The 26,791-nt window shown below is 41.2% G+C and overlaps 1 protein-coding gene across 1 annotated transcript in view; it reads left to right on the forward strand.

Annotated features, from left to right (window-relative positions):
- The window catches only part of ABCA12 (ATP binding cassette subfamily A member 12), an 84,830-nt gene that overhangs the window by 35,391 nt on the left and 22,648 nt on the right, over positions 1–26,791 (forward strand). The window contains exons 13-35 of the mRNA XM_062002395.1: positions 762–1,015; positions 1,128–1,240; positions 1,703–1,827; positions 2,652–2,825; positions 3,724–3,888; positions 4,854–5,055; positions 5,642–5,781; positions 6,362–6,481; positions 7,585–7,675; positions 9,007–9,186; positions 10,658–10,973; positions 13,502–13,616; positions 14,947–15,276; positions 16,547–16,616; positions 16,718–16,852; positions 17,540–17,695; positions 18,452–18,629; positions 20,111–20,329; positions 20,975–21,171; positions 21,575–21,735; positions 23,351–23,575; positions 24,724–24,862; positions 26,197–26,449. Coding sequence (XP_061858379.1) covers positions 762–1,015; positions 1,128–1,240; positions 1,703–1,827; positions 2,652–2,825; positions 3,724–3,888; positions 4,854–5,055; positions 5,642–5,781; positions 6,362–6,481; positions 7,585–7,675; positions 9,007–9,186; positions 10,658–10,973; positions 13,502–13,616; positions 14,947–15,276; positions 16,547–16,616; positions 16,718–16,852; positions 17,540–17,695; positions 18,452–18,629; positions 20,111–20,329; positions 20,975–21,171; positions 21,575–21,735; positions 23,351–23,575; positions 24,724–24,862; positions 26,197–26,449 — 4,058 coding nt within the window. The remainder of the gene's footprint in view (positions 1–761; positions 1,016–1,127; positions 1,241–1,702; positions 1,828–2,651; positions 2,826–3,723; positions 3,889–4,853; positions 5,056–5,641; positions 5,782–6,361; positions 6,482–7,584; positions 7,676–9,006; positions 9,187–10,657; positions 10,974–13,501; positions 13,617–14,946; positions 15,277–16,546; positions 16,617–16,717; positions 16,853–17,539; positions 17,696–18,451; positions 18,630–20,110; positions 20,330–20,974; positions 21,172–21,574; positions 21,736–23,350; positions 23,576–24,723; positions 24,863–26,196; positions 26,450–26,791) is intronic.

Here is a 26,791-nt window from a genome sequence, read left to right on the forward strand (position 1 = left end):
GGATTTCCCTCACCAGCTCTGGATTTGGCAAAGCCTCATTTGGATAAAATGCTTCTTACAGCATACATACGTGACTGCACTAATAGCATGCATGTGCTATATTCTGTTTCTCCATATGAGAAATAGAATTTAAAAGTGTTTTTAATAAAAGATAACAGTATGCAATGCTGTTATGGATTAATATATCTGTGACAATAACACGAGCCTCAGTGTGACCTATAGGTGCAAACAAGAAAACAGTTCTTACTTTAAGAGACTGATAATGTAAATAATCATGTCACACAAGAGGGAAGCCCATAATAGCAGAGTAGGCAAAGGACTATAATTTCATACAGGTTGGCAGATGTGGAAGTCCTGACTTCTAGCCAACTCTGCAGTGGGTGGTACCTGAAAGGCTAAACCTCTTGCACAAGGTGGATTTATTTTGTCTCTGGGAAGATTAATTGGTCAACAGAGAAGTCCAAATGGAATATTGTTGTTCTATGCATGTTGGGCAGGGGAAATGCTGTGTTAAGGCTTGCAAGGTTTACTAGATCCTATGCAATGTTGTGTAGCCAGATCTGCTACAAACTCATATAGGAGTGATGGTTATGAACTGTTCTGTTTGAGACCTTTTAAATTAACTAAAACATATGTATTACAATTTCATTCCTAAAGAAAAATGGAAAAAGACAGGTAGACTCTTAAAACTTGCCTTTTATGATTCTGCCATCTAACTGATGTTTATGCATTTCTCTTTCTTTTCAAAATTTCTTTTGAAGATATCTCATTTCCGTGATCTGACAACACTTCTTTGTGACTATGAGAGCTTTAAGTCAATACAGCATATTTGCCATCTCCCTAACGTTAGCTTTGGAGAACTGTGTGAACAAGGTCGATCCCATGAGCAGCTCCTCCATGCTATTGAACTGAGCAGTCAAGTTGTGACCAATGTACTGAATCCCAGAAGAATCTCCCAAGAGCTTAAAAATATACTGATCGGGGACACCACAAACATTGAGACACAAATGAAGTGGTGAGGCTCTCCCTCTGAGTAAGACTGTAATATTCTCTTTATAAAATGATAAAATGACTTCTTGCCTTTTCTTTAATATTCCCAAATGTATTGTTTTGTTTTCCCAATTTAGGTTTCAAGAAAATATACCAGAAATGGCTTTCTTTCAAGAGATTCCTCGGTATATGGCTGCTTTGAATTCCATGTTGAACCTCACTGAGGATGTATCAGATTCTAGCAAGCAAGGTAGGTTTCTGTATTTACTGTACAATGTTGTGAAAAATCATCACCAGTACCATACTTTCAGCTAGAAAACCCAAGATGTGTTTAGCTGCCAGGAAGAAGTGATATGAATGAAGTAACCATATACCATGTCCCATGTCCTTGGTTGAGATCCTTTGTCTAGGGTAATTCTACAGTTTATTCTAGGTCACTCTTTGTTTTCTGTACAGCCCAAATAGTCCTAGGTGCTGAAAGTCCCAAGTTTTTCTACTTGTGCAACTTTTGCTATCACTAGACCTTTCATCTTCAGCCGACAGATGAGACTGGAAAATTTAGGAAATGTGATTACATTGTGCTAATTTGGGTTTTTTTAACCAGCCACGGTGTACTGCACTTCCATACTTTACCTAAAGTCCTCCCTGTGTACTTGAGGTTGCTCTATTTCTGGAGAAATCTGTTAAATCAATAGTTCTTTGTTCTTTACAGAAAAGCTGAGAGATGTGTTTAAAAATGTGGTCCAGCTCAAAGAGGATCTCAAAAACACAACAGGAATGTCCACAGCCAGTATCGATGCTCTTCTGGAAGCATCTCTTCCGGAAAACAGCAGTCAGGTAAGTTTGCTGTCACCCTGTGTTAGACTTTGCTACTTTCTAACTCTGAGACCATTAAAACCAGAATTTGTTAGTGAATGCAGCTGAGCAGATCACTGCCTGCATGACAGCTGATCCCACAGGTGACCCCACAGGAATGGACAGTGTAGCACGTTGCAGATCCAAATAGCCATCAGAAATGTGGAAAGAGCAGTTATTGATGTCAGTGCAGCCATTGGAGACCAAGAGCCATATGGTCTCTCTAGCTGTCACCAGTAGCTGGTGAGCAGCCATGCATTGCCTGGTAAGTGATTGTTCCAATCCATAGCAAGGGCACAGTTCATTGTGGCAGACAAATGAGGACTGAGCGGGGTCCTCAGTAGGATCCTCAGTGCTGAGGAGTTGCTGCAATAACCAGATGGAAAAACACACTACTAGCCACAATTTGTGAGAGCACTTGGGGTCCAAAAATAGCCTACCATAAGTGAGGAATGAGCTTGCCTTCCTCAGTCTCTTGTGCACGCAGAGGTCCAGATGCTTTTCTTCTTCCCAGTCATCTTCTCTGGACTGATCCCCAAAGAGTGCGTGCTTTTCCAAACTTCACATGCATCAGTCAATGGGAAATTAAAGCCACAAAAGTTTTTACTACTGTGCAAACTGGACACTAAAACATAATTGTTAGGATTTGTCCCTTGAAATGGATGTCATGGGAAACCTTTTTTGGGTTCCCAGTGTTGAAATATAACACTGGGGAAAAAGCCAGCAGCAAGGGAAAGTTAGCCCATGCATACCAGAATGATCAGTCTACCTCCTAACAAATCTTTTCTTCCTTTGTGCAAACACAGCTCGTTTCTCAGATCCTCCAGCTGGAGTCTTGTAACATCAATCCTGCTGACCCACAGCTCCAAAGAGTAGTGGAGGAGTTCTGCAATCTCTCTCTTCCAGAGAGGACTCGTGAGACGTACATCCTGGGGGTCACTCTGTTACGACACTTGGACATTTACCATTTCTTATACAAGGTTAGTACTGGATTTGTAGAGTGCTTTCTATAGTCTTTGCTGCATGTAGTGGCTGAAAGGTCATAAAATATCATTGCCATGGCCAGCAGCTACATTGATTTACACAAGCCAAAGATCAGGCTTTGCTCATGCAGTAATTTTTATTGCATGTCCATGCTGTGACAGTGTGGATATAAATGAGGATCCCAGCTGGTGTAAACCAGCAAACCTCATTTAAAGGCACTAGACCTGCTCTAAGTGCCTCTCTGTCTGCTAGCATCGTTTACACCCTGTCACTTTCAGGCTTCCCAAAAATAGGAAGGCACTGGGATAAATTATTTTTATTCCTTTCAAAGGGATGCCCTGGAAAAGATATTTTCCCAATCTAGTTGGCACTGCTAAGATATGAAATGATTCAAGTATCCCATACACATAACTATATAAAGGCCATGTACAAATGCCATTCATGGAGAAATGCATATTGAATACATATTTTAAAATGCTCCAGAAGTGATCCTGGGGAAAAAAACCTCAAACTACTAAATGAGAGTGCTGATGAATTTGGCTCAAGTCAAACATTACTCATAGTGTTTGACATCTATGTAATACAAAATGCTTCCTCCTAGAGACTCGGATTAAGTCCCAGCTAATATCTGATGCACATTTCCCAACCTTAAGTGTTTGGGAACATGCACTGCTCAGAATATGTAATATTCAGGGGAGTGGTTTGCAAAAGCACTTGGGGATTTGGGGATACAAATCCCATTTGTTTCCCATGGGACATCCGCTCCCTAAGCCTCCTAACAATTTTGAAAATCCCAAAGTCTTTGTCTCGGAATTAACACACCATGGGTGTGTACATGCATGTGCATACAGATTCCTGCTAATCCTAATTGATTTTCCTTCCTGCCTCTTGTAGATGTTTTTCCCTAAGGAACTTCAGAAACCTGTGGACAAGATGTTAGGCCTTCTGACAAAAATGAAATATTTCAGACACAAGGTTGAATCTGAAGTTGATCCATTGCTACAAGCTATTAACTCACTGAAAAAACTCCGTCAGTCTAGAAATATGCCACTGACTAAGGTATGTGTAGTCTGCACGTGCTTTGGAGGCAAAACACCACTGGAACAGTTTCCACCAGAACTTCTTACCCTGGAAGCCAAAGATGAATTAAATAATGGATTACTGTTTCTCTTTAAAAGCAACAGTGTTCTAAGAAGAATCTCTGTCAAACTTAGATGTTGCTTTCCTGAGAGAGCTTTGATTTGGAGCAGTGGGACTGCTGTGTACTCATGACAGGGGGAACATTAGGAACGTATTTGTGACAGGGAGAGCACTAGGAACACGTACTTTGGAAGAGACGCTAGGAACAAAAGTGCAGGAGATGACCAACTGTCTTGAAGGAGGATAGTCTTCCAACAAAATACTGGAAGGGGTCAGCTTGTAAAAACAACTGAAGAACTGCACACTAAAGGATATCCAAAACCATACAAATCAACAGCAAAAATTTGCTCTAGCTTTAGAGTGTTAGATCACACCCAAAGCCTCAAGGCTGGCCAAAACATTCAGTACAAACCCTGTCCTGCTCTGGCAGCTGCAATAACTTCATGTCCCACTAACTTCATCCAGCACTGGATCCATATCAGTGACATACCTCACAGGAATTGTTTCTGATTTTCTTTGCCTGCTCATAGCAGAAACAACCGCAGTCATGGACTAGATGTGCACACCTGTGTGACAAATTCTGTCTGGTAACCCTGAGTGTACATATGTCACCAGACATACATTATAGGCAGTTCCTGAGTACATATTATAGACAATTCACACACTGGGTCTTGTGCTTGGAAATGAATTTACCAGCTTTGTCATAGCAGAGGTTAGCCAACTTTTTCCATGGAAAGTCTCTTTTTCCTATAGAGACAAACTTCTCATAGGAAAGCAGCATAAAAAGGTTCAGTCTTTGCCTTCTAATTCTATTATTTATTTTTTTCTCTCAGAATAGGGTGTTTTTAGAATGCAGGATTTATTGCATTTTGTCTTTTCTGCAGGCATTATTTAAACCAAACAACTTTAAGATGACACGTGGCACATTTAAGTCCATGTCAAAAGTTCTCTGCAATCAGGAGATTACACCCCTGTTTTTTGAGTCCTTGCTTCCAGATTTCAGAGACCCTGTAAGCAACAGTTCTTCTGTGGAGGATGTCTATGTCCAAAAGATGATGAGGAAATATGGGATCCCTCATAACTCCAGTAAGTCTGACTTTTCCTTATGGCAAAAACATTTCAGAGCCAAACTACTGTTTCCAGAGAGATCCAGCACTGAGCTGTTCCCCTGTATGTCTCTGGAGGGCTGTAAATGCTCATGATTTATGCTAGCTGAAGATCTGCTCTGCCATAATTATTAGTGGCTTATTTCCATACATGTTAAAAGGAAAATAGTCTATGTAGCAGAGCAGTGCTTGACACTGCACGGTTTCTCATTTCTTGATGATTTGGTCTTAGGCTTTGACAGGTCACTGCTTTTTCTTGATGTGGAGTTTTTCTGACTGTATTGACATTATTAGCTCCTCTGAGTTCACAAAACTCCATTTAACCTTCAAGTAGAGAGTCTTGGCTCAAACACCGAGACTCTTGTTGTCTTCAGTTCAGCAGCAAGAGATCTCAGTGGGTGGATTAATTTTGTCAAGACACATTATATCAGTCAGTGAAGAGGGCCCTGAAGTCATTCACTGGACACAGCAACAAACTGGTCAAATGGGAAAAAATACACTGCTAGCTTTCTCATGTCTGATCTATTTGTGCTCTGTGCAATTTGTTTGCTTTTCTCCCTTTACAGCACCATTTTGCTTATCCTTTTACCTGGACCTGGTCAAGACCCCAACTGGAGCTTTAATTTGGTCTTTTTTAAAACCAATGGTGCTTGGCAAGATCCTTTATACACCAGATACGATAGAAACTCGGGCAATCATGGGCAAGGTATGGCTCTGTTTGCAGGACATCACTATGTGCCTGCTCAAAAGTACTGTAATTTGTCTAGCACTGGCTCTTTTTTTTTTGAGAAGCAGAAATACATTTACTGACTGTTTGGAGTATTAGTCAAATTATCTTTTCCTAGTTGTGTTCTTGGTCATATGAGTAATCTTTTATCTTTGAATGAATCTTTCCTTCAAAAAATTGCTGTTGGCATGATATTTATTACATGATTTTTTAGAGTCTTCAGTTTATGAAGTTTCACCCCCGATATTTTCAGCCACCAACAGAGAGATGTCTCCCAGGACAAATGCTGTAATCAGTACTTGTTTGCAAGTACACTGGTGGTAGAAGGAAAGTTGATATTCAAGACATGCTCCAAATGTCATATGTGACATCATATTTTTAAGTACTTACATCCAATTTTAGTCTTTTAAAGGGACATTTTACCAAAGAGTGATAGGGTGATAAGAAAAGCCTTGAAAAAGCCAAATTTGATCTTAGCTCTTTTGTTGATTTATTTATTGTTTAAAAGCTGTAAAGGAATGAATAAATGAATCCATATATGTTGTGGCCTTTTTTATAGTCTAATGCGACCCTGAAGCAGATGGCTGAGCTAGCCATGAAGTCTCAGGAGTGGCTGGACATGTCTCCTGTCATCATGAATTCACTGACTAAGTTAAACCAGACAGTTCCGATGATCAAGGTATGAGATCCTGCCTCCTCTGTCTCTTGTAGGAGAGAATGGAGGATGGATTTCTTAACTAAAATAAAGTGGAATTCCACAGACTTCAGGGACATCAGCTGGGGAACCCTTCTCAGGCTTTTTTTCTGGATTTCACAGTTTCTGTGCCTGCCTGTTCCCCTAACAGAAATACCACTGACACACCTGTCCACGCAAACCCTCTTTCTGAAATGATCTGTTTGTAATATGATCACTGATGCTGGCCGTGCTGGGGCCTGCTGGAGGGCTAAGATGAGCAGGGGACGCTCTTCAGTTTGTAAATTAACTTTCTGCTTGATGGCGTGATCCAGCCAGCCAAGACCAGGCAAGAAATGACTTTTTCAGAAAATGAAACAGTATCTATAATAAGCATGTAGCTCTGGGTATACACATAAGAGCTAGGAGATGTCTTTGTACTTCAGTGAATGTAAACAAAATTTCTGTTTTCCCCTCTTAAAGAGCCTAGCCTTGCCTGGATACAGAAAGCAGTGGGCTGTAGTATTTCACATACTTGCTTCCTGTTCTCTGTAGTAAAAATTGTCTCCTTCTCCTACAAAAGTAGGAAAACGGGAACCTTAAAGCATTAGAATTTTATTTCCTTGCCTGGAATTCACTGTAATTTCCATGGCACTGAGAGAAAATACACAGTGGAATTTGCAAAAGTGAAGTGAAATATTCTCTGCTGACTGCACTCAGTGGTGGAATAATGAACTATACAGACAAACAAAAATCTGTCTGGTGATTTCCAAGCTAAATTTTGGTCTCCTACCTGTTGTGCTCTGGCCATGCTCACAGGACTTAAAACAGATAGAAATGAAATCAGATTATCCCTGATTTTTCCATGGGATCCTGGTGCCTGGTGGAGACCCAATAGCCATCTTCTACTGGCTCCAAGAAACTTGGACTCATAGGGCTCTGTATGACATTTTCATTGCTAACATTTCCCCATACTGATACACAGAGTGAGAGGGAGAGGGCTGTACAAATGCACAATGAAGGCAGCTGCAGCTGGTCTGTTATATTTTGGAAATATGCTGAATGGGACTTCTGGACAAACTTATGTTTTTTTCTTTTTTGCTCCACAGAACACCCTGCAGAATCCCTTTGTGCAGGTTTTTATTAAGATGATGGTGGATTTGGATGCATCTGAACTGCTGAGTCAAATAAACCAACTGGGTAAGTTGGTCCACGTTTGCTGCTCCCTTATTTGTACTTCATGTCTGAGAGCTCTAGAGTTGACAAACTGTAGCCATCCTCTGGTTCTGCAGTTCTCTGGCCCGTATTGCTTGCTTTAGTGCAAGGCTAATCTCAGCTGTGATTCAAAAATCTTGTGGTCTATGGGAAAAAAAAAGTCTTAGAAAGTAAAGGCCCTTGTATGAAGAGATGTTTCTCCTGAGTATTGGAAGGGGTAGGACGGGAATCTCTGCAGCTAAGTATGGCCACTGGAGGACACTGTTTAGCCATAATTATGACTTTAAATGCGCTACCTGGGACTCTCCTAGGAAATGTGGAGAGCTCACTTGCATCACATCAAAAACATAAAAGCTTTCCAGAGCAGAAAAGCAAGGGATCAGATAAAGGTACCCAGATTGATGAAGCCAGAGGCATCATTAGAGGAGATGCTTTGCTGGAATTTACTGTTATGTGGTGGTTCAACATGGTCCTTCAGAGTGGGAATTGCTGCTCTGCACTGTGGGAATCGTCAGCTAACACTGTGCACACTACGGTGATCACAGTCGCTTTCTCACTTGTCTTAATGTCCTTACCTGCTTTTTTAGTGAGTAGACATACATGTCAACATAAATCTGCACTATGTCAGCAAAACCCAGCATAAACCAAGAGCGATTGTAGTCTACTGCAGTCAGAAGGAGATTTACAAACAGCTGGTGATGACCCCTGTGTTATTTCATGAGTAGCATGTCCTGTCTTAACTTCCCATACAATCATCATCCAGAAGCAGCTGTTGCATATCAGTCACACCGCATTATGCAGTCACCTTTCAAAACGGTCAGGAAACAGCAGCCTCTTCATTAAACTGCATTATCAGGTTTAGTACACACATCAGCACAACAGGCGTAACTTTTCCTTGATGTGCTTGGATAAAGTACATTCTGCCCTGAGACAGAGCAGCTGAACAGATGAGTTGATTACATCAAAGACCATAAGATGTGGAATGAATGGAGAGCATCACAGGAGAGTCCAAAACCTCTGCAGGTTGGTTGCAACTTCTGATTTGGGATGGCTGTCACATCCCATTGCTGGCTTCCTCTCAAAGGCAAACTCATAGGCATATTTCAAATGATTAACATAAAAATTGGGTCAACAACATGCTTTCATTGCACTGCTAAGTGCAGAAATGTATTTTGCACTTGCCGTTTAGTATGACGGGTTTTTTCCTTCCTTTCTAGTGTCATTGTTGGTGTAAAGAGCAGAACGATATGCTGAATTTTTTGCTATTTGTAGTGATGCTACTGTTTTTATTTCTGGTTTTTTTTGTTGTTTTTCAGATGACATTCGGCTGGAATTACAGGACAACACTGACATTGTTGATCAGCTGAATATATTAGCTACCCTTGCTGTAAATGTGTCCTCCTGTGTCTCGTTTAATCGCATTCAGGCAGTTAGAAATGTAGAAGAAATGGAAATGGTGGCTAAAGAGCTCTTTCTGAAGAACGAGCTTTTTGCAAGTATGTGACAGTCTCAAATTCCCCTGTAAATTAAAGTTAGGGTGGGCAGCCAGCATAAGAAGTTTGGCTTTCCACCAGCAACTGTTGTGGTCACGGCTCCCACCACATAGTGATAAATTTTAAGCCAGTGTGTGTGGGACCTGAAAACGTTCTTAGGGCAGTTTTTTACACTCTCCTTTTTATATCTTCTCGTCTCTTACATCTCCACTGTATAGAAAGCCATTGGTCAGTTGATGCTTTCTCTTTGTTAATTCTCAGTTTGGACGAAATTCCACTGCCCTTAGGAGATCTTCATGACTGCTGCCTTCTTTCATGACCCCACAGGAAAAGATGCTTTAATCAAGAAAGATACTATAGAATCATTTAGACTGGAAAAGACCTTTCAGGTCATTGAGTCCAAATATGAGACAGTTCAATTTATTGTAAGGTCATAAAGCTCCTGAGGTGTTCCAGCCAAACACTATTGGGTCTTTTCAGTCTCACATTTCATATTTATGGGATTGGATTGCAGCATCAGATCAGACCACAGAGAGGGGCAAGGGGAAGTAGAGAATAGGAACTTACATTGATTTGAATGATACGAATGTCTCTTAATTTTTTAAAGAACACCTAGTATCTCCTCAATTAGGATTTACTAATAAATTCTGTGACCTATTTGATTTTATACCTCATAGTTGAGGGGTAGATAGAAACTTCTCCCTTTCTTGGAACTTCAGACCCATGTGATATTTTTCTATTCCTATACGAACAGTTTTCTACCATGTTTATTCACCATCCCATTCCATGTTTTGTATGTGGAATAATCAGGAAAAATATTCTGGAGAGTAAAACTTCTGTGGTATCACATCTACTCAAACAGACATTTTAAAGGAAAAAAAAGTCCTGTCTGTCAAGCTATTCCCATTTCCTAATGGGAACTTGTAGAGGTTTATATTCTTAGAGGTCTCAGCTCTGCAGGAACTCATGTGGGCACAAAAATATGTGTATAGGTCGTGAACAATTTTCAACACTGCATTCCTGAGGATTTTATGTTACAGCATCACTAAGTGAGCTCTATTGATAGAGTATCTTTGGGCACGTTCATGAGAGGTGTGTGTACTGAGTGACATACCTAACAGATATCTGACAGTCCGCATAAACAACCAGATTTTTCCAAATATAACTGGTTATTTGAGAGCTTTTGGTTTATGAATGCTCGATGGGAGAAGATGTAAAGGTTCTGGGGGTGTATTTTGCACCCAGAATCATTGGTCACATTTGACAGTATGAGTAGCTGCACTGATGTATAGTTTCTACTTCGAGACCCTCAATAAGCAGGCTACCCATCTGAGCATTATTTGTGCAGCAAAGAAATGAAATGATGGATTGTAATGTAGAAAAGGCCTATAAAACGAGGAGTTCCTACATATCTGTGTGTACTGTTCCCATGCCATTGACGCTGAGGCAAAGCCTTTTCCCTTTCTTTTCCAAGGTATCATTTTCAAGCTGCCTTCAAGCCATAGCAGCCCTGGACGCTCGGTTTACGGGGGCTTGGCCCTCCCTCCTGTGCTCAACTATACCATTCGAATGAGCAGCAGGATCACACAAACTACCAACAGAATAAGGGAGCGCATTTGGACGGTGGGCCCTCACAACTCCACATCACAGAGCCAGATTTACAGCCGGGCATTCATTTATATCCAGGACAGCATTGAAAGAGCTATTATTGAGTTACAGACTGGCAAGAATCCAGAGGAAATAGCTGTTCAAGTCCAGGCCATGCCTTACCCTTGCTACAATAAGGATATGTGAGTTTATGTGGCTTTTGTCTTCATGCTTTGTGTAAGGTCGTCTTGTCTGACTGGTGGAGTTCACCAGCTGTGCTGGTTTCCATAATATCATGTTCACATGGCACAGAAATAATTTCATTTTTTTCTTTCTTTGGGGTTCTTTTCAAGGGTCTGGACAAAAGAGGGAATTGTGGACTCTAGTAGAAATGGTCTGTGTTTAGTTTTCCTCATCTTTTGTTTTCAGTGCTCTGTATGTACCTGAATTGTCATGGTAACTATAGGTTTTATAGCAGGTAGAATTCACTGTCCCTGTTTACTACATGTGGTGGAACTGAGACTGGAATTGGCACGACATGGGTTAAATAAGGGCATTGGCTTCTCCTGCAGGTGTTTTTATACAGACAATGTAGCAGGAGGTAGAAAATTTATTTATTGAGGGAAAAAAAAAAAGAGTCTCTAGGTTTATGACCTTTGTTCCTAGAGATTGCTATCCATCTGTGGTATTTGTTATTCATTCCAGTGATTCTAGTTAATGTTTAGTGTATAGTGAATAGTTTTCAACACAGGTGCCTCTCTGATGCAGTCAGAAGTATAAGAGGGAAGATGAAATATTGCCATTCATCTCTCCAATAATGAGGGAGGATAGAGGAGCTTTTAATATACTGAGCTGCCAGGATTAACACCCTGCTAAGCAGACCAGTGCAGCATGAACTGTGTGGACCAGAATAAGTTTTGAATGCTGAAGCAGATCTAAAAGTTTTGGATTGTCTTCCCTTCCACTTGTCTAGAGCCAGAACTGCGGCTAGTATAAACTACATCTCTGCCAAAATGTAATAGAGAGAAGCAAATCTCTCACAGCTGAGGACCTGCCCCTCTGGCAAAGGCAATTTTGATCTGTATTGGAAAGCTGGCAATGTGGTATTTCCTCAGAATTATTACCCTGACTGCAGCAGGTGGTCAAAGTGAGTGGAAAACACACAGGGATTTCAATGTCTGTCAGAAAGCACTGAAGGGTGTTCAGCAAGTAGTATTGGTAGGCTGACCCCAACATGAGGGTTTCCCTTGAACCAAAAGTACAGACTAGAGCTAGGAGCTCTTTCTATTGAAAAGCCTGCGTGTCTACTGCTTGAGGAAAATACTATCTGGGAAGTTGAGCAGACCCATTAATCTCCTGTGTCAGTCTGTCACTTAAGAGAGCTGAGGACCTGTAATCTCTTCTCATGGTAACAGCATGCAAAGTGCCTACAAGTTCACAGGCAGTAAGCATTCAAACTAAGTGTCAACTTCTTGCAGCAAATAGGCGGATTATTGTTGTGAGATAGTTTTGTACAATGATTAACTGTCCGCTTGAGGCATTTACTACAGTGCTATCTGCTCTTTTTCTTCTTGTGCTGCTGAGAAAACCTCTTGCATTTGGGTTTCCCTCCCCACCCCAGATTCAGAGGGACATAAGTTTGCTCAATTATTAAAATACCTAAAGGCTTTGGATTTGCATCCAGTAGAAGTCATCATAAAATGACTGTTTATCCATTATTATTGCTTAGTTAGCATCCTGCAGGGAAACGGATGGAATCTATATACCATTACACAGAAGGTGTTGGGAAATGCTGCATTTGTAATACCCTAGAGATCATGCACAAGGTGGTAGAAAAAAAAAAACAACAAAACTCCAAATAACAAAAAAAACCCGAATAGAGCTACAGAAATGCATTTTCATTGTTCTTTATGGCTTCATTTGCATAAAAACATTTCCTGAAAGCACTGGTTTGTGGGAAATTTTCAGCTTTGCAGTTAAAAAAAAAAATTAAAGAAATGTAAACATATTAACTTACTGTTATTGTACATTAAACTTTTCCCAGGAATAACACTGATTTTTTTTTTTTTAAGCCAGGTTTAGAAATGAAGGGGGAAAGCATAAGTCCTGTAGATACAGTGAAGTGAATCTCCTGCTATAAAAACTTGCTTTCCATCACCAAAGGGAAAAATTGGCACAGGAAAAAGGTTTTAGGAAGAGAGGAGCTAAGAATTGTGAAGCCCATGTTGTAGACCTGGATCTGCAATACCTGTCCCATGGGATAACAGGACAGGTGCTCTGAGGGGAAACACCTATATCCAAACTCCAGCACCAGGAAATATGGGCTAATAACAATATTTGGCCATTATCTTTATTAACAGAACTGGGGATTATGGCTCACTGCTGCGTTGTTTCAAAATCAGATGCACCCTATCAGAGAGCCAGGAGGCACCACTGGCTGTGGCAGCTCCTGCTCCTGCCAGTGGTGCTGCTGAGCAGAAGTTCCAGAAAATCTCTCTGTAATTTAAATAAAAAAGAAAAAAAGTTTTTAACAGTCAGGAGTTTCATGAATAGAAAATCCACTGCAATGGCAAGATAGACTTTTTTGTAATTATTAATTATACTCCACATTTTTAAATATAAGCATGTCTTTTTCTGTGCCAAAGTGTTACTCTGAAACATATATTCCGTACAAAGCCTTAATCCCCAGAACATTTTGTATTCAGCTAAAGCCTGCGTTTGCCTTTTACAGGTTCTTAACCAGCGTGACCTACTCTCTTCCATTTGCTCTGATGGCTGCCTGGGTGCTGTTTATAGCTGATTTTGTTAAAACACTTGTTCAAGAGAAAGATCTAAGGCTTTATGAGGTATGGTGAAACTTTCTGGGGCATGCAAAATTATAAACAGATTTTCCTTATTAGTGGATGGTATGTCTCATGTGCAATATTAAATGGAGCAAAACAAGCATTAAGGAAAATAATATTCCAAATATCTATTGTTTAACCTGCAGTGTTTGAATTCTGACATTGTAACAGAGCTCAGGAATGTAGAAATGCAGGGTGTTTGCCCTTCAAATAGTGAGAATATTGCTTTGCAGCTCTGAATGCTGGAAACATGAGGACCTCACAAAATTACAAGATTTCTGAAGATTTAAAGCTCTCTAAAAATTGACTTTGAGTCATACCTACTGGGGACAAAGACATGAGAAGTGACTTATTTCCTATCCTTGAAGTTATTATACTTAATATTTCAGAAGGTACTACATATTCCATCAGCTCCCCTGAAATAAAGTTCTTAATTCAGGTTGCCTATTGGAAAAGAAGTGACATTGAGACATATGGAATTTATTAAATTAACTCAGATTTTCAGTGTGAACGCATCAGCTGAGATGAGCAGCAAAGAACTTTTGTAAAACTAAGCTTCAGAATGCAACAAAAGCTCAAGCGGATTTGGTTTTTATCTGATACCATGGGAACAAACACTGATTCACCAAAAATATTTCCAAGAAAGGACACTCTATGAACTGTGATGAGACTGAAACTGAGCAAACCCCAGTGGCTAAGCTGACAGCCCCTTACTCTAGTTTAGGGAACCCAGTTTCACAGTCTCTAAGAATCAGGGTGTTGGTAATCTTTTTAGCTGTGTAATAACCTACAAGACACCAGCACTTGAAGTTTCTTTTGCATTTATCAATACAAACATGTAGTTTTATACAAGTCTTGTGGATTTGACCATCAGCTAATAAAAATTACTATTGCTTCCTTATAACGGTGGTAATTTAGCTATTATTTGTTGCCTTGGGATTGTGTAAGAAACAGTTTGGCTTCAAAAGCTTTACACTCAAGCCACTGGATCAATTAGCATTATTTAAGAAAGTAAACAAAATGCTTTAGAAAAGCTACAAATCTAAGGCCAGAAGTTGCTTTGGAATTTGTGGGCTGTGACACTTCATACTTGCAGATACTGTCTGTGCTGTTCTTTTGCGATCAACTGCTTTGCATACCTAGGCCTTTACAGAAATCTGAGTGCATGGTTTCTCCTGCTTGTCAGCATGTAGTATGCCAGAGTATGAAAGAGCATGGTTTGGTTGTGCAACCTGTCCAGAAACTGAAAAAAGAAACAGTTCAATATCAGCAGAAAGACCTCTTAATAAACAGTTGTAATTTGTGATTCTTTTTTCCACCTTTTTCTCTGCAGTACATGAAAATGATGGGTGTTAATGCAAGCAGCCATTTCATCGCCTGGTTCATAGAGTGTGCCATCTTCCTTCTAATTACTGTCACCTTCCTCATCATTGTTCTAAAAGTCGGTGACATCCTTCCCAAAACAAACACAGCACTCCTATTCCTGTACCTTATGGACTACAGCCTGTCCATCATAGCCATGAGCTACTTCATCAGTGTTTTCTTCAATAACACCAACATAGCAGCTTTGGTGGGCAGTCTTGTGTACATCCTCACCTTCTTCCCCTTCATCGTGTTGCTTGTCATCGAAAATCATTTAAGCTTCTCTGTGAAGAGCCTACTGGTAAGCTCTGCTTTTCAATGAGAGAGACCGTGTGTGATAGCCCTTGTACTTGCTGTTGGTGAGGCCACATCTTTACTAATGTGTTCAGTTTTTGGCCTCTCACTACAAGAAGGACATTGAGGTGCTGGAGAGTATCCAGAGATGGGCAATGAAACTAGTGAAGGATCTGGAGCACAAGTCTGATGAGTAGTGGCCAAGGGAGCTGGGGGTGTTTAGCCTGGAGAAGAGGAGGCTGAGAGGAGATATGATAACTCTCTGTAGCTACCTGAAAGGCGATTGTAGTCAGGTGGAGCTGATGTCTTCTCTCAACTAATAAATGACAGGGCAAGAGGAAACGGCCTCAGGTTGCACCAGAGGAGGTTTAGATTGGAGATTAGAGAACTTTTTCCCTCAGAGGATCGTTAGACATTGGCACAGGCTGCCTAGGGAGGTGGTGTAGTCCCCATCCCTGGAGATGTTTAAAAGCTGTGTAGATAAGGGGCTGAGGGACATGGTTTAGTGGTGGGAATGGTAGTGTTAGGTTAGTGGTTGGACCTAATGATCCTAGAAGACTGAAACGATTCTGTGATCCAATGAAGCAGACACTCGACTTCAATAAACTTCAGCTCCTACTGTAGCTTGTATCATAAATACAGGGGAGTTGAGTGCCTTTCTAAATTCCATCCATGGGTGTCGACAGGTATGACAGCATGACAGGAGAGTTGACTATGGCCTATTTGAGGGAGACCTGGAATTAGTTGTGCCCCATGACTGAAAGTAATACTTGTGGAATTATAGGGACTTCTCACTTGCCAGCTGAATCAGAGTAGCTCAAGTTATGTACTTTGCCCTTTCAAATTGCAAAGCAAAAGTACTGTGGAAAATGAGACTTGAAACAAAGTAAGGAGTTTAGGTAGCAGGGCAGTGAAGGAGCGATGGCTCTGCTCATTGCTGGCTCTGCTCATCCTTTAGTTTTATGTATCTCACACTCCTAGCCATGGAAATAGATACAAGAGTAAAAATAAGCAAGAGTCCAGAAGTCAGCCTGTATTTTAAAAGCCAAAAATAAATCCCCATATGAGAGAGGAGGTTGGGTCCTAGGTGTGGAAGCAAAAAGTGAGCAGTCTCTAAGGAAGCATTTCAGCCCATTGCCAGAAGCATTACCCATCATAAGCCTGGTCCAGTGCTCTGTATTGGAAAGAGAAATGAGGTACCTGATTGGTTGACTGACTTGATTTCTCTTTGAAAGTAACTCATAAGTTTTTTGTTTTCAATTTTGCTTATTCCACAGAGTCTGTTGTCTCCAACTGCATTCAGTTATGCAAGTCAATACATTGCTCGATATGAGGCACAGGGCATAGGTATGTTTATTGTAGACAAAAGTAGGCTTTGAGCTCCCATGGTTGTGACATTTCATTGCCTAATACAGATTCTGTTTATGTTTCTAAATTCCTTTCTGCAGGTCTGCAGTGGGACAACATGTATAAGTCCCCAATGATTGGAGACAACACTTCCTTTGGCTGGATGTGCTGGCTCATTCTGATAGACTCTTTCATTTACTTCATCCTGGGATGGTATATAAGGAATGTTTTCCCGGGTAAGGATACATAGCATTAAGGCTGGTGCTGTACCATCTTGTTTGGAAAAGAATTAATACAGTTCCATGTTCAGACAGTAAGACAGTCTTGCACACACAGACTGCCTCTGCTTCTAGATCAAAGGGAGCATGACTTTGTAGATGTATTTATGAAACTGAGACAGAGCAGAGAAAAAGAATTGTGTTCCTCTGCTTATCAAGTGGGTAGGTGGGTCTCCTGAAGAAGCTGAAAGCAAGGACACGGGAGGATTTGTTGGCAGTCTGCTTGGTGGAAACGAGAACAGAGCATGTTAGCCTGCATTTGTCAGCTGAGTGATTTTTGTGATGTGTTACTTACATCATTTGATTTCAAAAAGTGATTCCTGCCTTGAGCAAGGGCCAGAACCTTTGCCTTTTGCCTTTCTTCCCCACCTAATGAAGCACTCCACTGGCATACAGAAATCTACCCAGTAGAAAATGTAAAGTACTCCTGCCCTCCAGCTATGAAATTACTCAGAATAACAAATTAGTGAATGCTTCCCATCGTGTCAATGGGACAAACTATCTAGCAAGTATCAGTAATACTTGATGAGCACATCAAGAGGCGAGAGCTCTCTGTGGAGTTTACTTATGGTATTTTGAGTGCATCTCAATAGTGATACTACCTCAGAAACGGATACTTGAATGAGATTCCTCTTCCCCTTGCAGGCAGATACGGCATGGCTGCTCCCTGGTATTTCCCATTGCTTCCATCTTACTGGGTTGACTACAACAGTTACCTCCCCTTCTGGAATGAAAAACGAGGCAGCCTTCTCTTCACCAAGCTGATGTTAAGGAAAGAAGCCACCCTCAACAATAAGATATGTACGTGGATGCTGGGTGGGGTAGCAATACTAACTTAAGTTTTAGGTAAAGTTCTTAAGGGACACCATAATCAGAAAGCATATTTCTGTATTGATCCTTATTTTGTAGAAAAATTGGAAGCTGCTACTTACCCAAATGGAGATTTGGCTTTGAAATGATACTTGTTCTTTTTACTGGGTGTGGAAATCCAGTACTGATACTCATGTACATATTTGTGTATGCTGTAGTCGGGCAGTTGCCTTAGATGCATGTGTCCCAGTCTACAATGCTCCTTGTAGAAATATGCTTTTGTTTGTGCAAGCAAATAGAGATTTTCACTTGACAAAAGGGATGTGTGCTGCTTTGTTCACCTCTTTAAATATTTAGCCTGTAAAATACTGAGATCACACATAAAAGTTTGATGTTTCTGCCCAACTGAAAATAAGTTGTTAGTTTTTCTGTATGTCCTCTAATTTTCTCTGTTTCCTTAGTATAAATTAAGTTAGGTGCTCCAAAACGTCTAAATGTGAGACCTTTTCAAAAGTGATTAATGCTTATTTTCAGGAGCTATTAGAAGCTGCAGAAGAAAATGGAGAAATCCCAGAGAGCTCAAAATGACACAGATCCTGTGAAATGTTCTCTGCACTTCTAGCTGAAGAGCACCTGCTTTTGCTGTATTTTGTTTTTAAAAACCCTGCTTATCTCTTAGGTGAAGAAAGTAGCAAACATATCTGCAGTGCAGTAACTGTCCCCTGACCCTTCCCTTTCATGTTAAAGGTGCCCCCCCAGCTCATCTGGAACCAGAGCCCACTGATCTCACCTTGGGAGTCTCCCTCCATGGCATAACAAAGGTTTATGGATCCAAAGCTGCAGTGAACAACCTCAGCCTCAACTTCTATGAAGGGAATGTCACTTCCCTGCTGGGACACAATGGAGCTGGGAAAACGACGACCATGTGCGTGTACTTTAGAACCACTTTTTAAAAACTATGTGTCATAATTGGGTGAACAAGAGAGCAAGTGGGGCTGTGCAGTGTTGGGAGACTGAATAAGATACTTTATTAGGGCAAATCTGTCTCATAGTTTTCTCTTGCTCATGGATGACCTCAGCAATCCTTTCATCTATTAGAATTAAAGATTCTTTTTCTTCTTAGGAACATGCTTTTTAATCTAGTAGGATATCTGTAATACAGCATAGCACTTTGGTGCCTGTGGTTAGGTTGTTCTGAAAGCTGTGGGTAGCTTGTGCACACACCAAAGCTGAAGTGATATTAGCAAGAAAGCTTAATAAAGGTACACTACAGCTGTACAAACTCATGAGTTGACTGGGCTGGAATGGCAGGGGGCTAATACTCTGGCCTTTCAGCCTTGCCATTTATAAATTATTATATGGGTTGTTAGATAACAGCACTAAAACAGACCTGTGGAACTTGAATTCTTCACTGATATATATGTGCATCACTCTGAAAGCAACACTGAGCTGATAAATAGAAGCTTGAGAAGAGCCAAAACCAATAAAGTAGATGTATGCTTCGTCTCAGCTTATTATCAATTCACCTCATATCCTGTTTGCGAAGTGCAGGCAAAGGTGAGATGCAGAAAAGTATAATAGCTTCTTGAAACTTAGGGCAGGCTTCAAATCCTGAGTAAGGTCACAAGCAATTTCTTTCCCTTTTAAAGATGGTTCAAAGACCCAGGAGAGAAGCTCTGGAAAGGTGAAGGGCATTCTGAGATGCATCTTCTCCCTTTAGTCCCTGCAGGACAGCACCAAAAGTTACCTATAATGTGCAAGTAGTTATTCTGAGCAGAGAATGTTTGACTCAGGTCTGTTTGGTATTGCTAGGTAGGTAATTATTTGCTTGAACTAGATGAAAGTGCTAGCCACTGTGAGGTGTCTTGTCTGGAAGTCCTCTCCCATTTCTTTTTAATAATGGCAGTGAAATCTGATGTGTGTAGTCAGATGAAGATGTGGTTTTCAATCTGTTATGGTTAGCAATATGAGGATGTCTGGATACTGCAGACAAAGCTCAAAGAACGAAGGGTAACTGCATTACATGAATTTCCAGTGATTAAATTAGTAGTCAAGGGCACTCATGAATTTTGATGTATGGAATATGCAATGGTCTGAGGAAGAGAAAGGCTAAAGAAGACTAAGGTACATGTAAAAATTAGCCAGAGTGCAGTATGTGAGCTCAGTACTTGTCCTGGCATTGCTGCAGAGGTGTACAAGGACGTCCCTTGATGTAATTTGGCCACTGCTCTGACAAAGCATGATCAGACAGCAGAAGCAGCAGTGGTCAGTGGTCTCCAGCTGGAAGTGTGATGTTGATGTTAGGAAACTTTGAGAGTGATGGTAGGTATGGGACCATGTGAAAAAAAATCACCTATGACTTTCTCTTCTTCTAACTTAATTTTCGATTTATTTTTTCCCTTTCAGATCTATATTGACTGGGTTATTCCCTACATCATCAGGTACTATCTTTGTGTATGGCAAAGACATTAGGACAGACCAGGAAGTTATCAGGAAGGACATGGGTGTGTGTATGCAGCACAATGTGCTCTTTAACTACCTTACCACAAAGGAACACTTGCTGCTCTATGGCTACATCAAAGTCCCTCACTGGAGTAAACAGGAGCTCTACCAAGAAGTGAAGAGGTATGAGGACAGCAGCATTGGAGGAGGGAAAGAGGGCTGTCAAAATGACAGTGTAGTAGTGCCATTGCTGCTGCAAAACTCAAAGAAATGATTTTGAGGACCATTGAAGGTCCAATGTAGAGTTCAAATAATGCTTTGATCTGATTAGAGGAATATATTGTTATCTGTGGCTGTAAGAAAACGACAGCTGTTCTCCAGGGTGTTTACAAGCTACTGTGGCAATTCCTTGGAGATGAATTTACAGGCCTAAGGGTCTAGTCCTTGCTGCTTTACAGTTTTCCCTGGAAAGAGATTTAATCAACCAGTCAGAAAGATGATGTCGGCTTTATTGGTTCTGCGAAGAAGTGAAGCAGCCAGAACATCCCAGAGAGTTTGGATCACAGTGTTCTCGGTTTATGAGGTTGAGCCTTTAACCTTGACTTGTCAGATGGAAAATTTGAAAACATCCTAAAAAAATGTTTTAAATTAAAATCCCAGTGACCGAGCTCACAGGGTGAATCATCTCCCTGCACTGTGACCATTCAGTAGAGCAGTCTATACTTGAGCAGTTTTTCATTTGCAGTTATGGTTTTTTTGGGTGTTTTCAGATTTTAAAAGATGGCTGAAGGGCAGCCTTTGGGGGTTGTTTTTTTCTTTGTTTTCAAGGACTTTGAAGGAGACTGGACTGTACAGCCACCGCCACAAGCTAGCTGGCTCCCTGTCTGGGGGAATGAAGAGGAAGTTATCTATAGCTATTGCCCTCCTGGGCAGATCAAGGGTGGTGATACTAGATGAGCCAACCACAGGGGTGGATCCATGCTCTCGAAGAAGTATTTGGGAAATTATCTCCAAGAATAAAAAAGGTACTGTGATGAGATGAGATCCTGCCAGGTGGCAAAAGTGATTTGTGTCACTTTTGCAAATGTGGTATTAGTGGCTTTGAACTGTGGGGTTTGGAGATCAGAGAGAATGAATTGTGGGAGACCTAGGTTCTCTGGGTACATCCTGGTTGGTTTCTGTAAATTCACAGTGTGAAAAACATTTGAAAAGTTATTTGAAAAAAGTTATTTTTGTAATTTACAATACACTAACTTTCAGCCTCTCTCTAATGTTGCCTGTCATCCAATTTCAGTAATAATTACCAAAAAAGCTCAGTTGATTTTCACCTGCTACTCTGTGTCCCTTCATTCAGCATAGTTTTCACCTGTCTCTTGTAATCATGGGTGTTTATTCTGTGGTGGATGACATCAGCTTTGTGTTTTACAGGCAGAACCATCATTCTCTCAACACATCACTTGGATGAAGCAGAAGTTTTGAGTGACCGAATCGCCTTCCTCGAGCATGGAGGGCTCAAATGTTGTGGTTCACCATTCTACCTCAAGGAAACCTTTGGTGATGGATACCATCTCACCCTCACAAAAAAGAAGGTTTGTGTCTGAAGTGATCCTACATTTTCAGTGTTTTGCTTGAGAAACTCAATCAGTCATATGACAGGAAGGCAGGAGGCAATTCATAGTGTACCACAGAAAGGAAGCATGATGCAGGAGGTTCATCTCAGTCTTAGATGAAATGCAGTGAAATGGTTGTTTCAGTGTAATTTCACTTTCATGGAATAACTTCTTAATGCAACCACTCTATGCCCAGGTGAAAGTGGGAGGTGTTTTGGTATGAAAACCCTGGTTTTGGCTACACAGGTTCAAGAATATGCTTGACTGTTTCCTTGGGCTGTCAGTAAGATCACTTTTTCATACACCTCAACCACTGAGATACCTGGGTCATAGTGCAGGTCTCACTCTGTCTGTCCCATGCTGGAATTCACATACTTTGTTTACAAACAAGTTTCCATCAGAAAGACAGACTAGCTGGAGAGTTCCCCAAAATATAGGAAGCTTCGGCCTCCTGCACAAAGCCTTGCAGCTGTAATAGATAAAGCAGATGTCTGAACTAGAGTCTCCTGTATCCCAGGTGCATAATGCAGTCCTTTTTATTCTCCCTTCTCTGCTCACCTTTGTACCCTGTGAACCTGGCCACTGCAGCAGGCTCTGCTGGGGGCAGAGGCAACAATCCTCCTGTTTGTGAGCTTGTGTGGTGAGCTCTCAGCAGCTCCGTCTCTGAGGGGGCCATCAAAGGTTGTTCAGGGATGCAGGCAAGGCTGTTTTGTCAGGAGCTGAGTGACAGGTCCAAGGAAAGCAGCGTTACCAAAAACTGTTGAGGATCTGGATGTGAGCATTCTGGTTCTCCACGAGAGGGGCTAACAGTATGTGTCGTCCCCACTTCCCACAAAGCAGAGGCTCTCCAGCGGGGCCACTGGCCCAGCCTGCATGGCCTCTGGGAAACAGGAATGTCAGTGCTCTGCTTTGTTGAAAAAGAACAGGGTCTCCTTGAGGGTTGAAGGTAAGGTTGAGTGCACAGAGTGAATGCTGGAGTTCAGAGAAATAAAGCAGGTGGGAAGAATCCATCAGTAAGTATCTGAACTGAGGCAAAATGTTCTGGTTGCAGGAAGGGAGAAACTGCTCTTGATAACGTTTCTTACAGTGTTGTTGGTAGCCACAACATGCTGGATAATGTGAAGATAACCATAAGAGATCAGCCACTCTTCCAAATTGCTGGCAATATCAATGGAGAAAATGAAAAAACACTCGTGTGCAAGCCCCCTTCTCACAGGAAAAAGAGTGTATATGTGCTGGCAGTCAACTTCAGGAGTCAGCTCTCTTGTAGTTATGCTTTTTCTCTGTTGTACTACAAATCTCTCAGCTGGTGCAAAGTGGTTGATTCAGCCCAATGCTGGTATTCCTGTACACAGAGGGAGCCCAGCAACATCTTGGGCAAACCCACCAAGATGGGCATAGTGCCATGCCTCCCTCTTCAAGGGCCAGAAACCTACTTTCATCTCCTTTTGATAGTTAATTTTAGATGTTGCATACCTGGTCTGAGATCACCTAGCAGTTATGCTCTGGGACAGGATCTGGGCTAAATCTTGCAGTAGAAATGTTGATTTCACAGCCCTCTCAGTGACCATAGAGTGTTTTCCTCCTTTTTCAGAACATGACAGAGGAGTGTGACACCGCAGCAGTGACCTCCTTGATCCAGTCTTACCTCCCAGAGGCTTATCTCAAAGAGGATATTGGTGGAGAGCTTGTCTATGTACTTCCTCCCTTCAAGTCCACAGTCTCAGGGGCCTACCAGGCACTTCTCAGAGCCCTCGATAGGAGCTTGAGTGATCTCCACCTTGGCTGCTATGGGATTTCAAACACAACTGTGGAAGAGGTATGAGCTCAGGATCCACTCGATTTAATGAAATGTTATGGAGATTAACCTCACAGCACTGTGTAGCTCTGCTTTCTGGGCTAGACAGTGGCATGTTTTGGATACGTGAGTTGCAGCGGTTGTTTGTTTGTTCACTGTGTTACACTTAGGAACATGTGAGTGTGTAGATATATTCATAAATCTATGAGTATACTAATTACAGAATTGCAGAATGGTCAGGATTGGAAGGGACTTCTAGAGATGATCCAGCTACTAAAGCAGGTTGACTTCAATCAGGCTGCACAGGAACTTATCCAGGCAGGTTTGAAAACTTTCAAAGAAGTAGACTCCACATCTTCCCTAGGCAGACTGTGCCACAGGGCTCCCTCACGCCCACAGCAATGAAGTTTCTCCTCATGTTCAAGTGGAACTTCCTGTGTTCCAGCTTGTGCCCATTACTCCTTGTCCCATCCCTGCGTGCTACAAAAAAAGACTTGCCCCATCCTTGAAGGTGCACAAAGGGTACCAGTGTCTCACCTTACTAACAGTTTTTTGGCATTTTACCCAGAAAATGAGATACTGGAGTTAGACTAAGGAGAGAGAACATTGATGTCTTTCTATTTGAACTATTCTCCTTGTCTTCATGAACCCAAGTTTATTTATGGATGCAGTCATAAGTTTAGATGCATGCAGCTCAGGTGCCACAACTGTGCATACTCCTAAGATGGAGGCAGCTGGGATTGCCAGAGGCCGGGGGAAAAATATCCCAGGGAAACAGCCCTTCTTTTTTCCTTCTCTGATGCTGTGCAGGGAGAGCTGCTTATTGTGTGGGTGTGGAGGGAGTAGAGGTATATAGGGCCAAAGCTGAAATGCAGCTTTGTTTACACTTAGTCACATAGCAGCTAGTACTAGGACAAAGTAAGTCCAGGGGGCAACTTCAAAGGTTTAAGTTTCCACTGCTGCAGCAGCAGAAGAGAGATAGGAGATGACAAAGGAGCTGGACAACAATTTTGTACTGGAAAAAAAGAGACTTTTTCTCACAGAGCACAAGGGAAACAGAAAGAGGATTATAATTCACAATTGCTTAAGTAGGAGAGTGGATTCTGATTATTGTTTTGATAAATGGAGTCATTTGGAACAATTTTCCCTCATGTTTTCTTGCTCCATAGGTGTTTCTCAATTTGACAAAAGAGCTAATGAAGGACCAGAGAGAAGATGCTGAACTGCCCCAACAGTTGCCTGGAGCCAGTGATCAAATTAGCAGTGATGAAATGTCTGTGAGCACGGATACCTTCACAGAAAGAGATGGTACTTAATTACCTCCATGTTTTGTTCCAGATTTGTTGCAAATGCAAACAGTGACAGATGAACTGATTTGAGCTCCCCATCTTCTTTCTTTGTTGAAGACCATATTTCACCCAACCAGGAATCACAAAACCAATAAATCACTAGGAGTACGGTGCTCAACAGTTTAGATCCACCTGTTTTGGAATAGTTTGAAACACAGAATAAATTACAGTGGGGTTTTGTTTGCATCCGCCTTCCTTTAAATTGATTCAGGTTTTAATCTAATCAAATACAGTGTGTGGGTGAAAGAGCAAATGTATGCCTCTGAACTTAATTGCTGTAATTGAGGTAGAGGATTATTTCTACATAACTAGTAGAAATGGAGAGAAACCCCTCTGCTTGTTGCAAAAGCAGCAGAGCTCTGAGCTGTCTTCATTTTACTGCTTTTTGATGTGTCTCAGCCATTGCAGGATGGTATAACAGCTCAAAGGGTCAGACAGTGGGACAGATTCATATTCAGAAGAAAATCAAGTTGCAACAGTATCTCTGAGGGTTTGAAAGCTACAAAAGGTGACAAGGCTCAAAAAATGAGTAAATACCTGGTCGAACAGCTTTCTCAGTGTAGAAACATTTTTTGCACTTACCATTTTTTGCAAACATACCATTCATAGTTAGGGAGGCATCCAAGAGACGACACAGAGGTATTTTTGTAGTCACTTCTTAAAGAGGAACTGCACTGTAAAAGTTACTGTAAACAGTAACTTGTATGTGTAGAGAAGAATTTTGCATCACCCCTAATGAGAGCATAGAAATGGATTTGTTTTATATTGTGTTATGTAGGTTAGTATTTCATAAAGAGGAATGGGTTGCACAGGATTTGTCTCTGCTTTTAGTATACCACAACCTTGTCCATGCATACTGGTTTATGTGCCTTGTTTTCTTATTTTAGGATTAATTCTTATTGATTTGTCTGAGGACTTATTTGCTAAATTATAAACATTTTCAGTTTGCAAATATAAAAGAATACCATGTTTCCCCCACAAGTTGCAGCTGGATAGATAGGATGTGGATAGCTTGCTGTATCTGGAAGCCTGTGTTCCTCTTGCAAGATCTCAAAATGAATTCACTATATGTACACGTCTATAATTAAACAAAACCCCTGGTGTTACATGAGCTTGTGAGTTAAGAGCCAAAAGACAAGTTCTGTCCCAAGTCTGAGCCTTGTGTATTTAGTAGTCTTGATTTCCCATCTGTAAAGGAGTGCAGGATACTAAATACACTCCCAGGGTACTATAACCATCAGTTCCCTGCATTTCACAAATACATGACAAAATACATTCTTCTTTTGTACCCAGATCAGCTCCTAATTAGATCAAAAAGCCTGCAGGGTTTACCATTGCTACTTAAGAAGACATCAGCTTTGTTCATTAAGAGATTCCACCATACCCGGCGGGATGTCAGAGGCTTTATTGCTCAGGTCATCCTCCCGGTCCTCTTTGTGATGGCTGCCATGGGGCTTGGAACGCTGAGAACGAAGGAGACCGAATATCCTGAACTAATTCTTTCCCCCTCTCTGTATGGCACATCCGACCAGGCAGACTTCTTTGGGTGAGTGGTGTTCTCTTTGATCCCTAAACCCATTTTTTTATGAAGAGTCAGTTTTACCATCAGGATTATTTCTAAGCACATCTGGTGGAGAAGTGTTATACAGATAACATGTAGCTATCTTCTCTGTGTAGTTATGTTACATTGATAACCTGTAGAAGTCCTGTTCCTAAGGGATCTCTGGTGGAGATGGATCATCTCAGACCAGCAATCAGAGAGCTTTAGGAAAAAAACCAAACAGAATTAACTGTGACATGTGTGAGGAATATTTTTTGTGTTTCATGTTGGAGTCCTCCATACAGCCCCACAGGGATTTCCTTAATACACTTGCTCTTCCCCCAATTT

Source organism: Colius striatus, chromosome 9, assembly GCF_028858725.1.
Source record: "Colius striatus isolate bColStr4 chromosome 9, bColStr4.1.hap1, whole genome shotgun sequence".
NCBI lineage: Eukaryota > Metazoa > Chordata > Aves > Coliiformes > Coliidae > Colius > Colius striatus.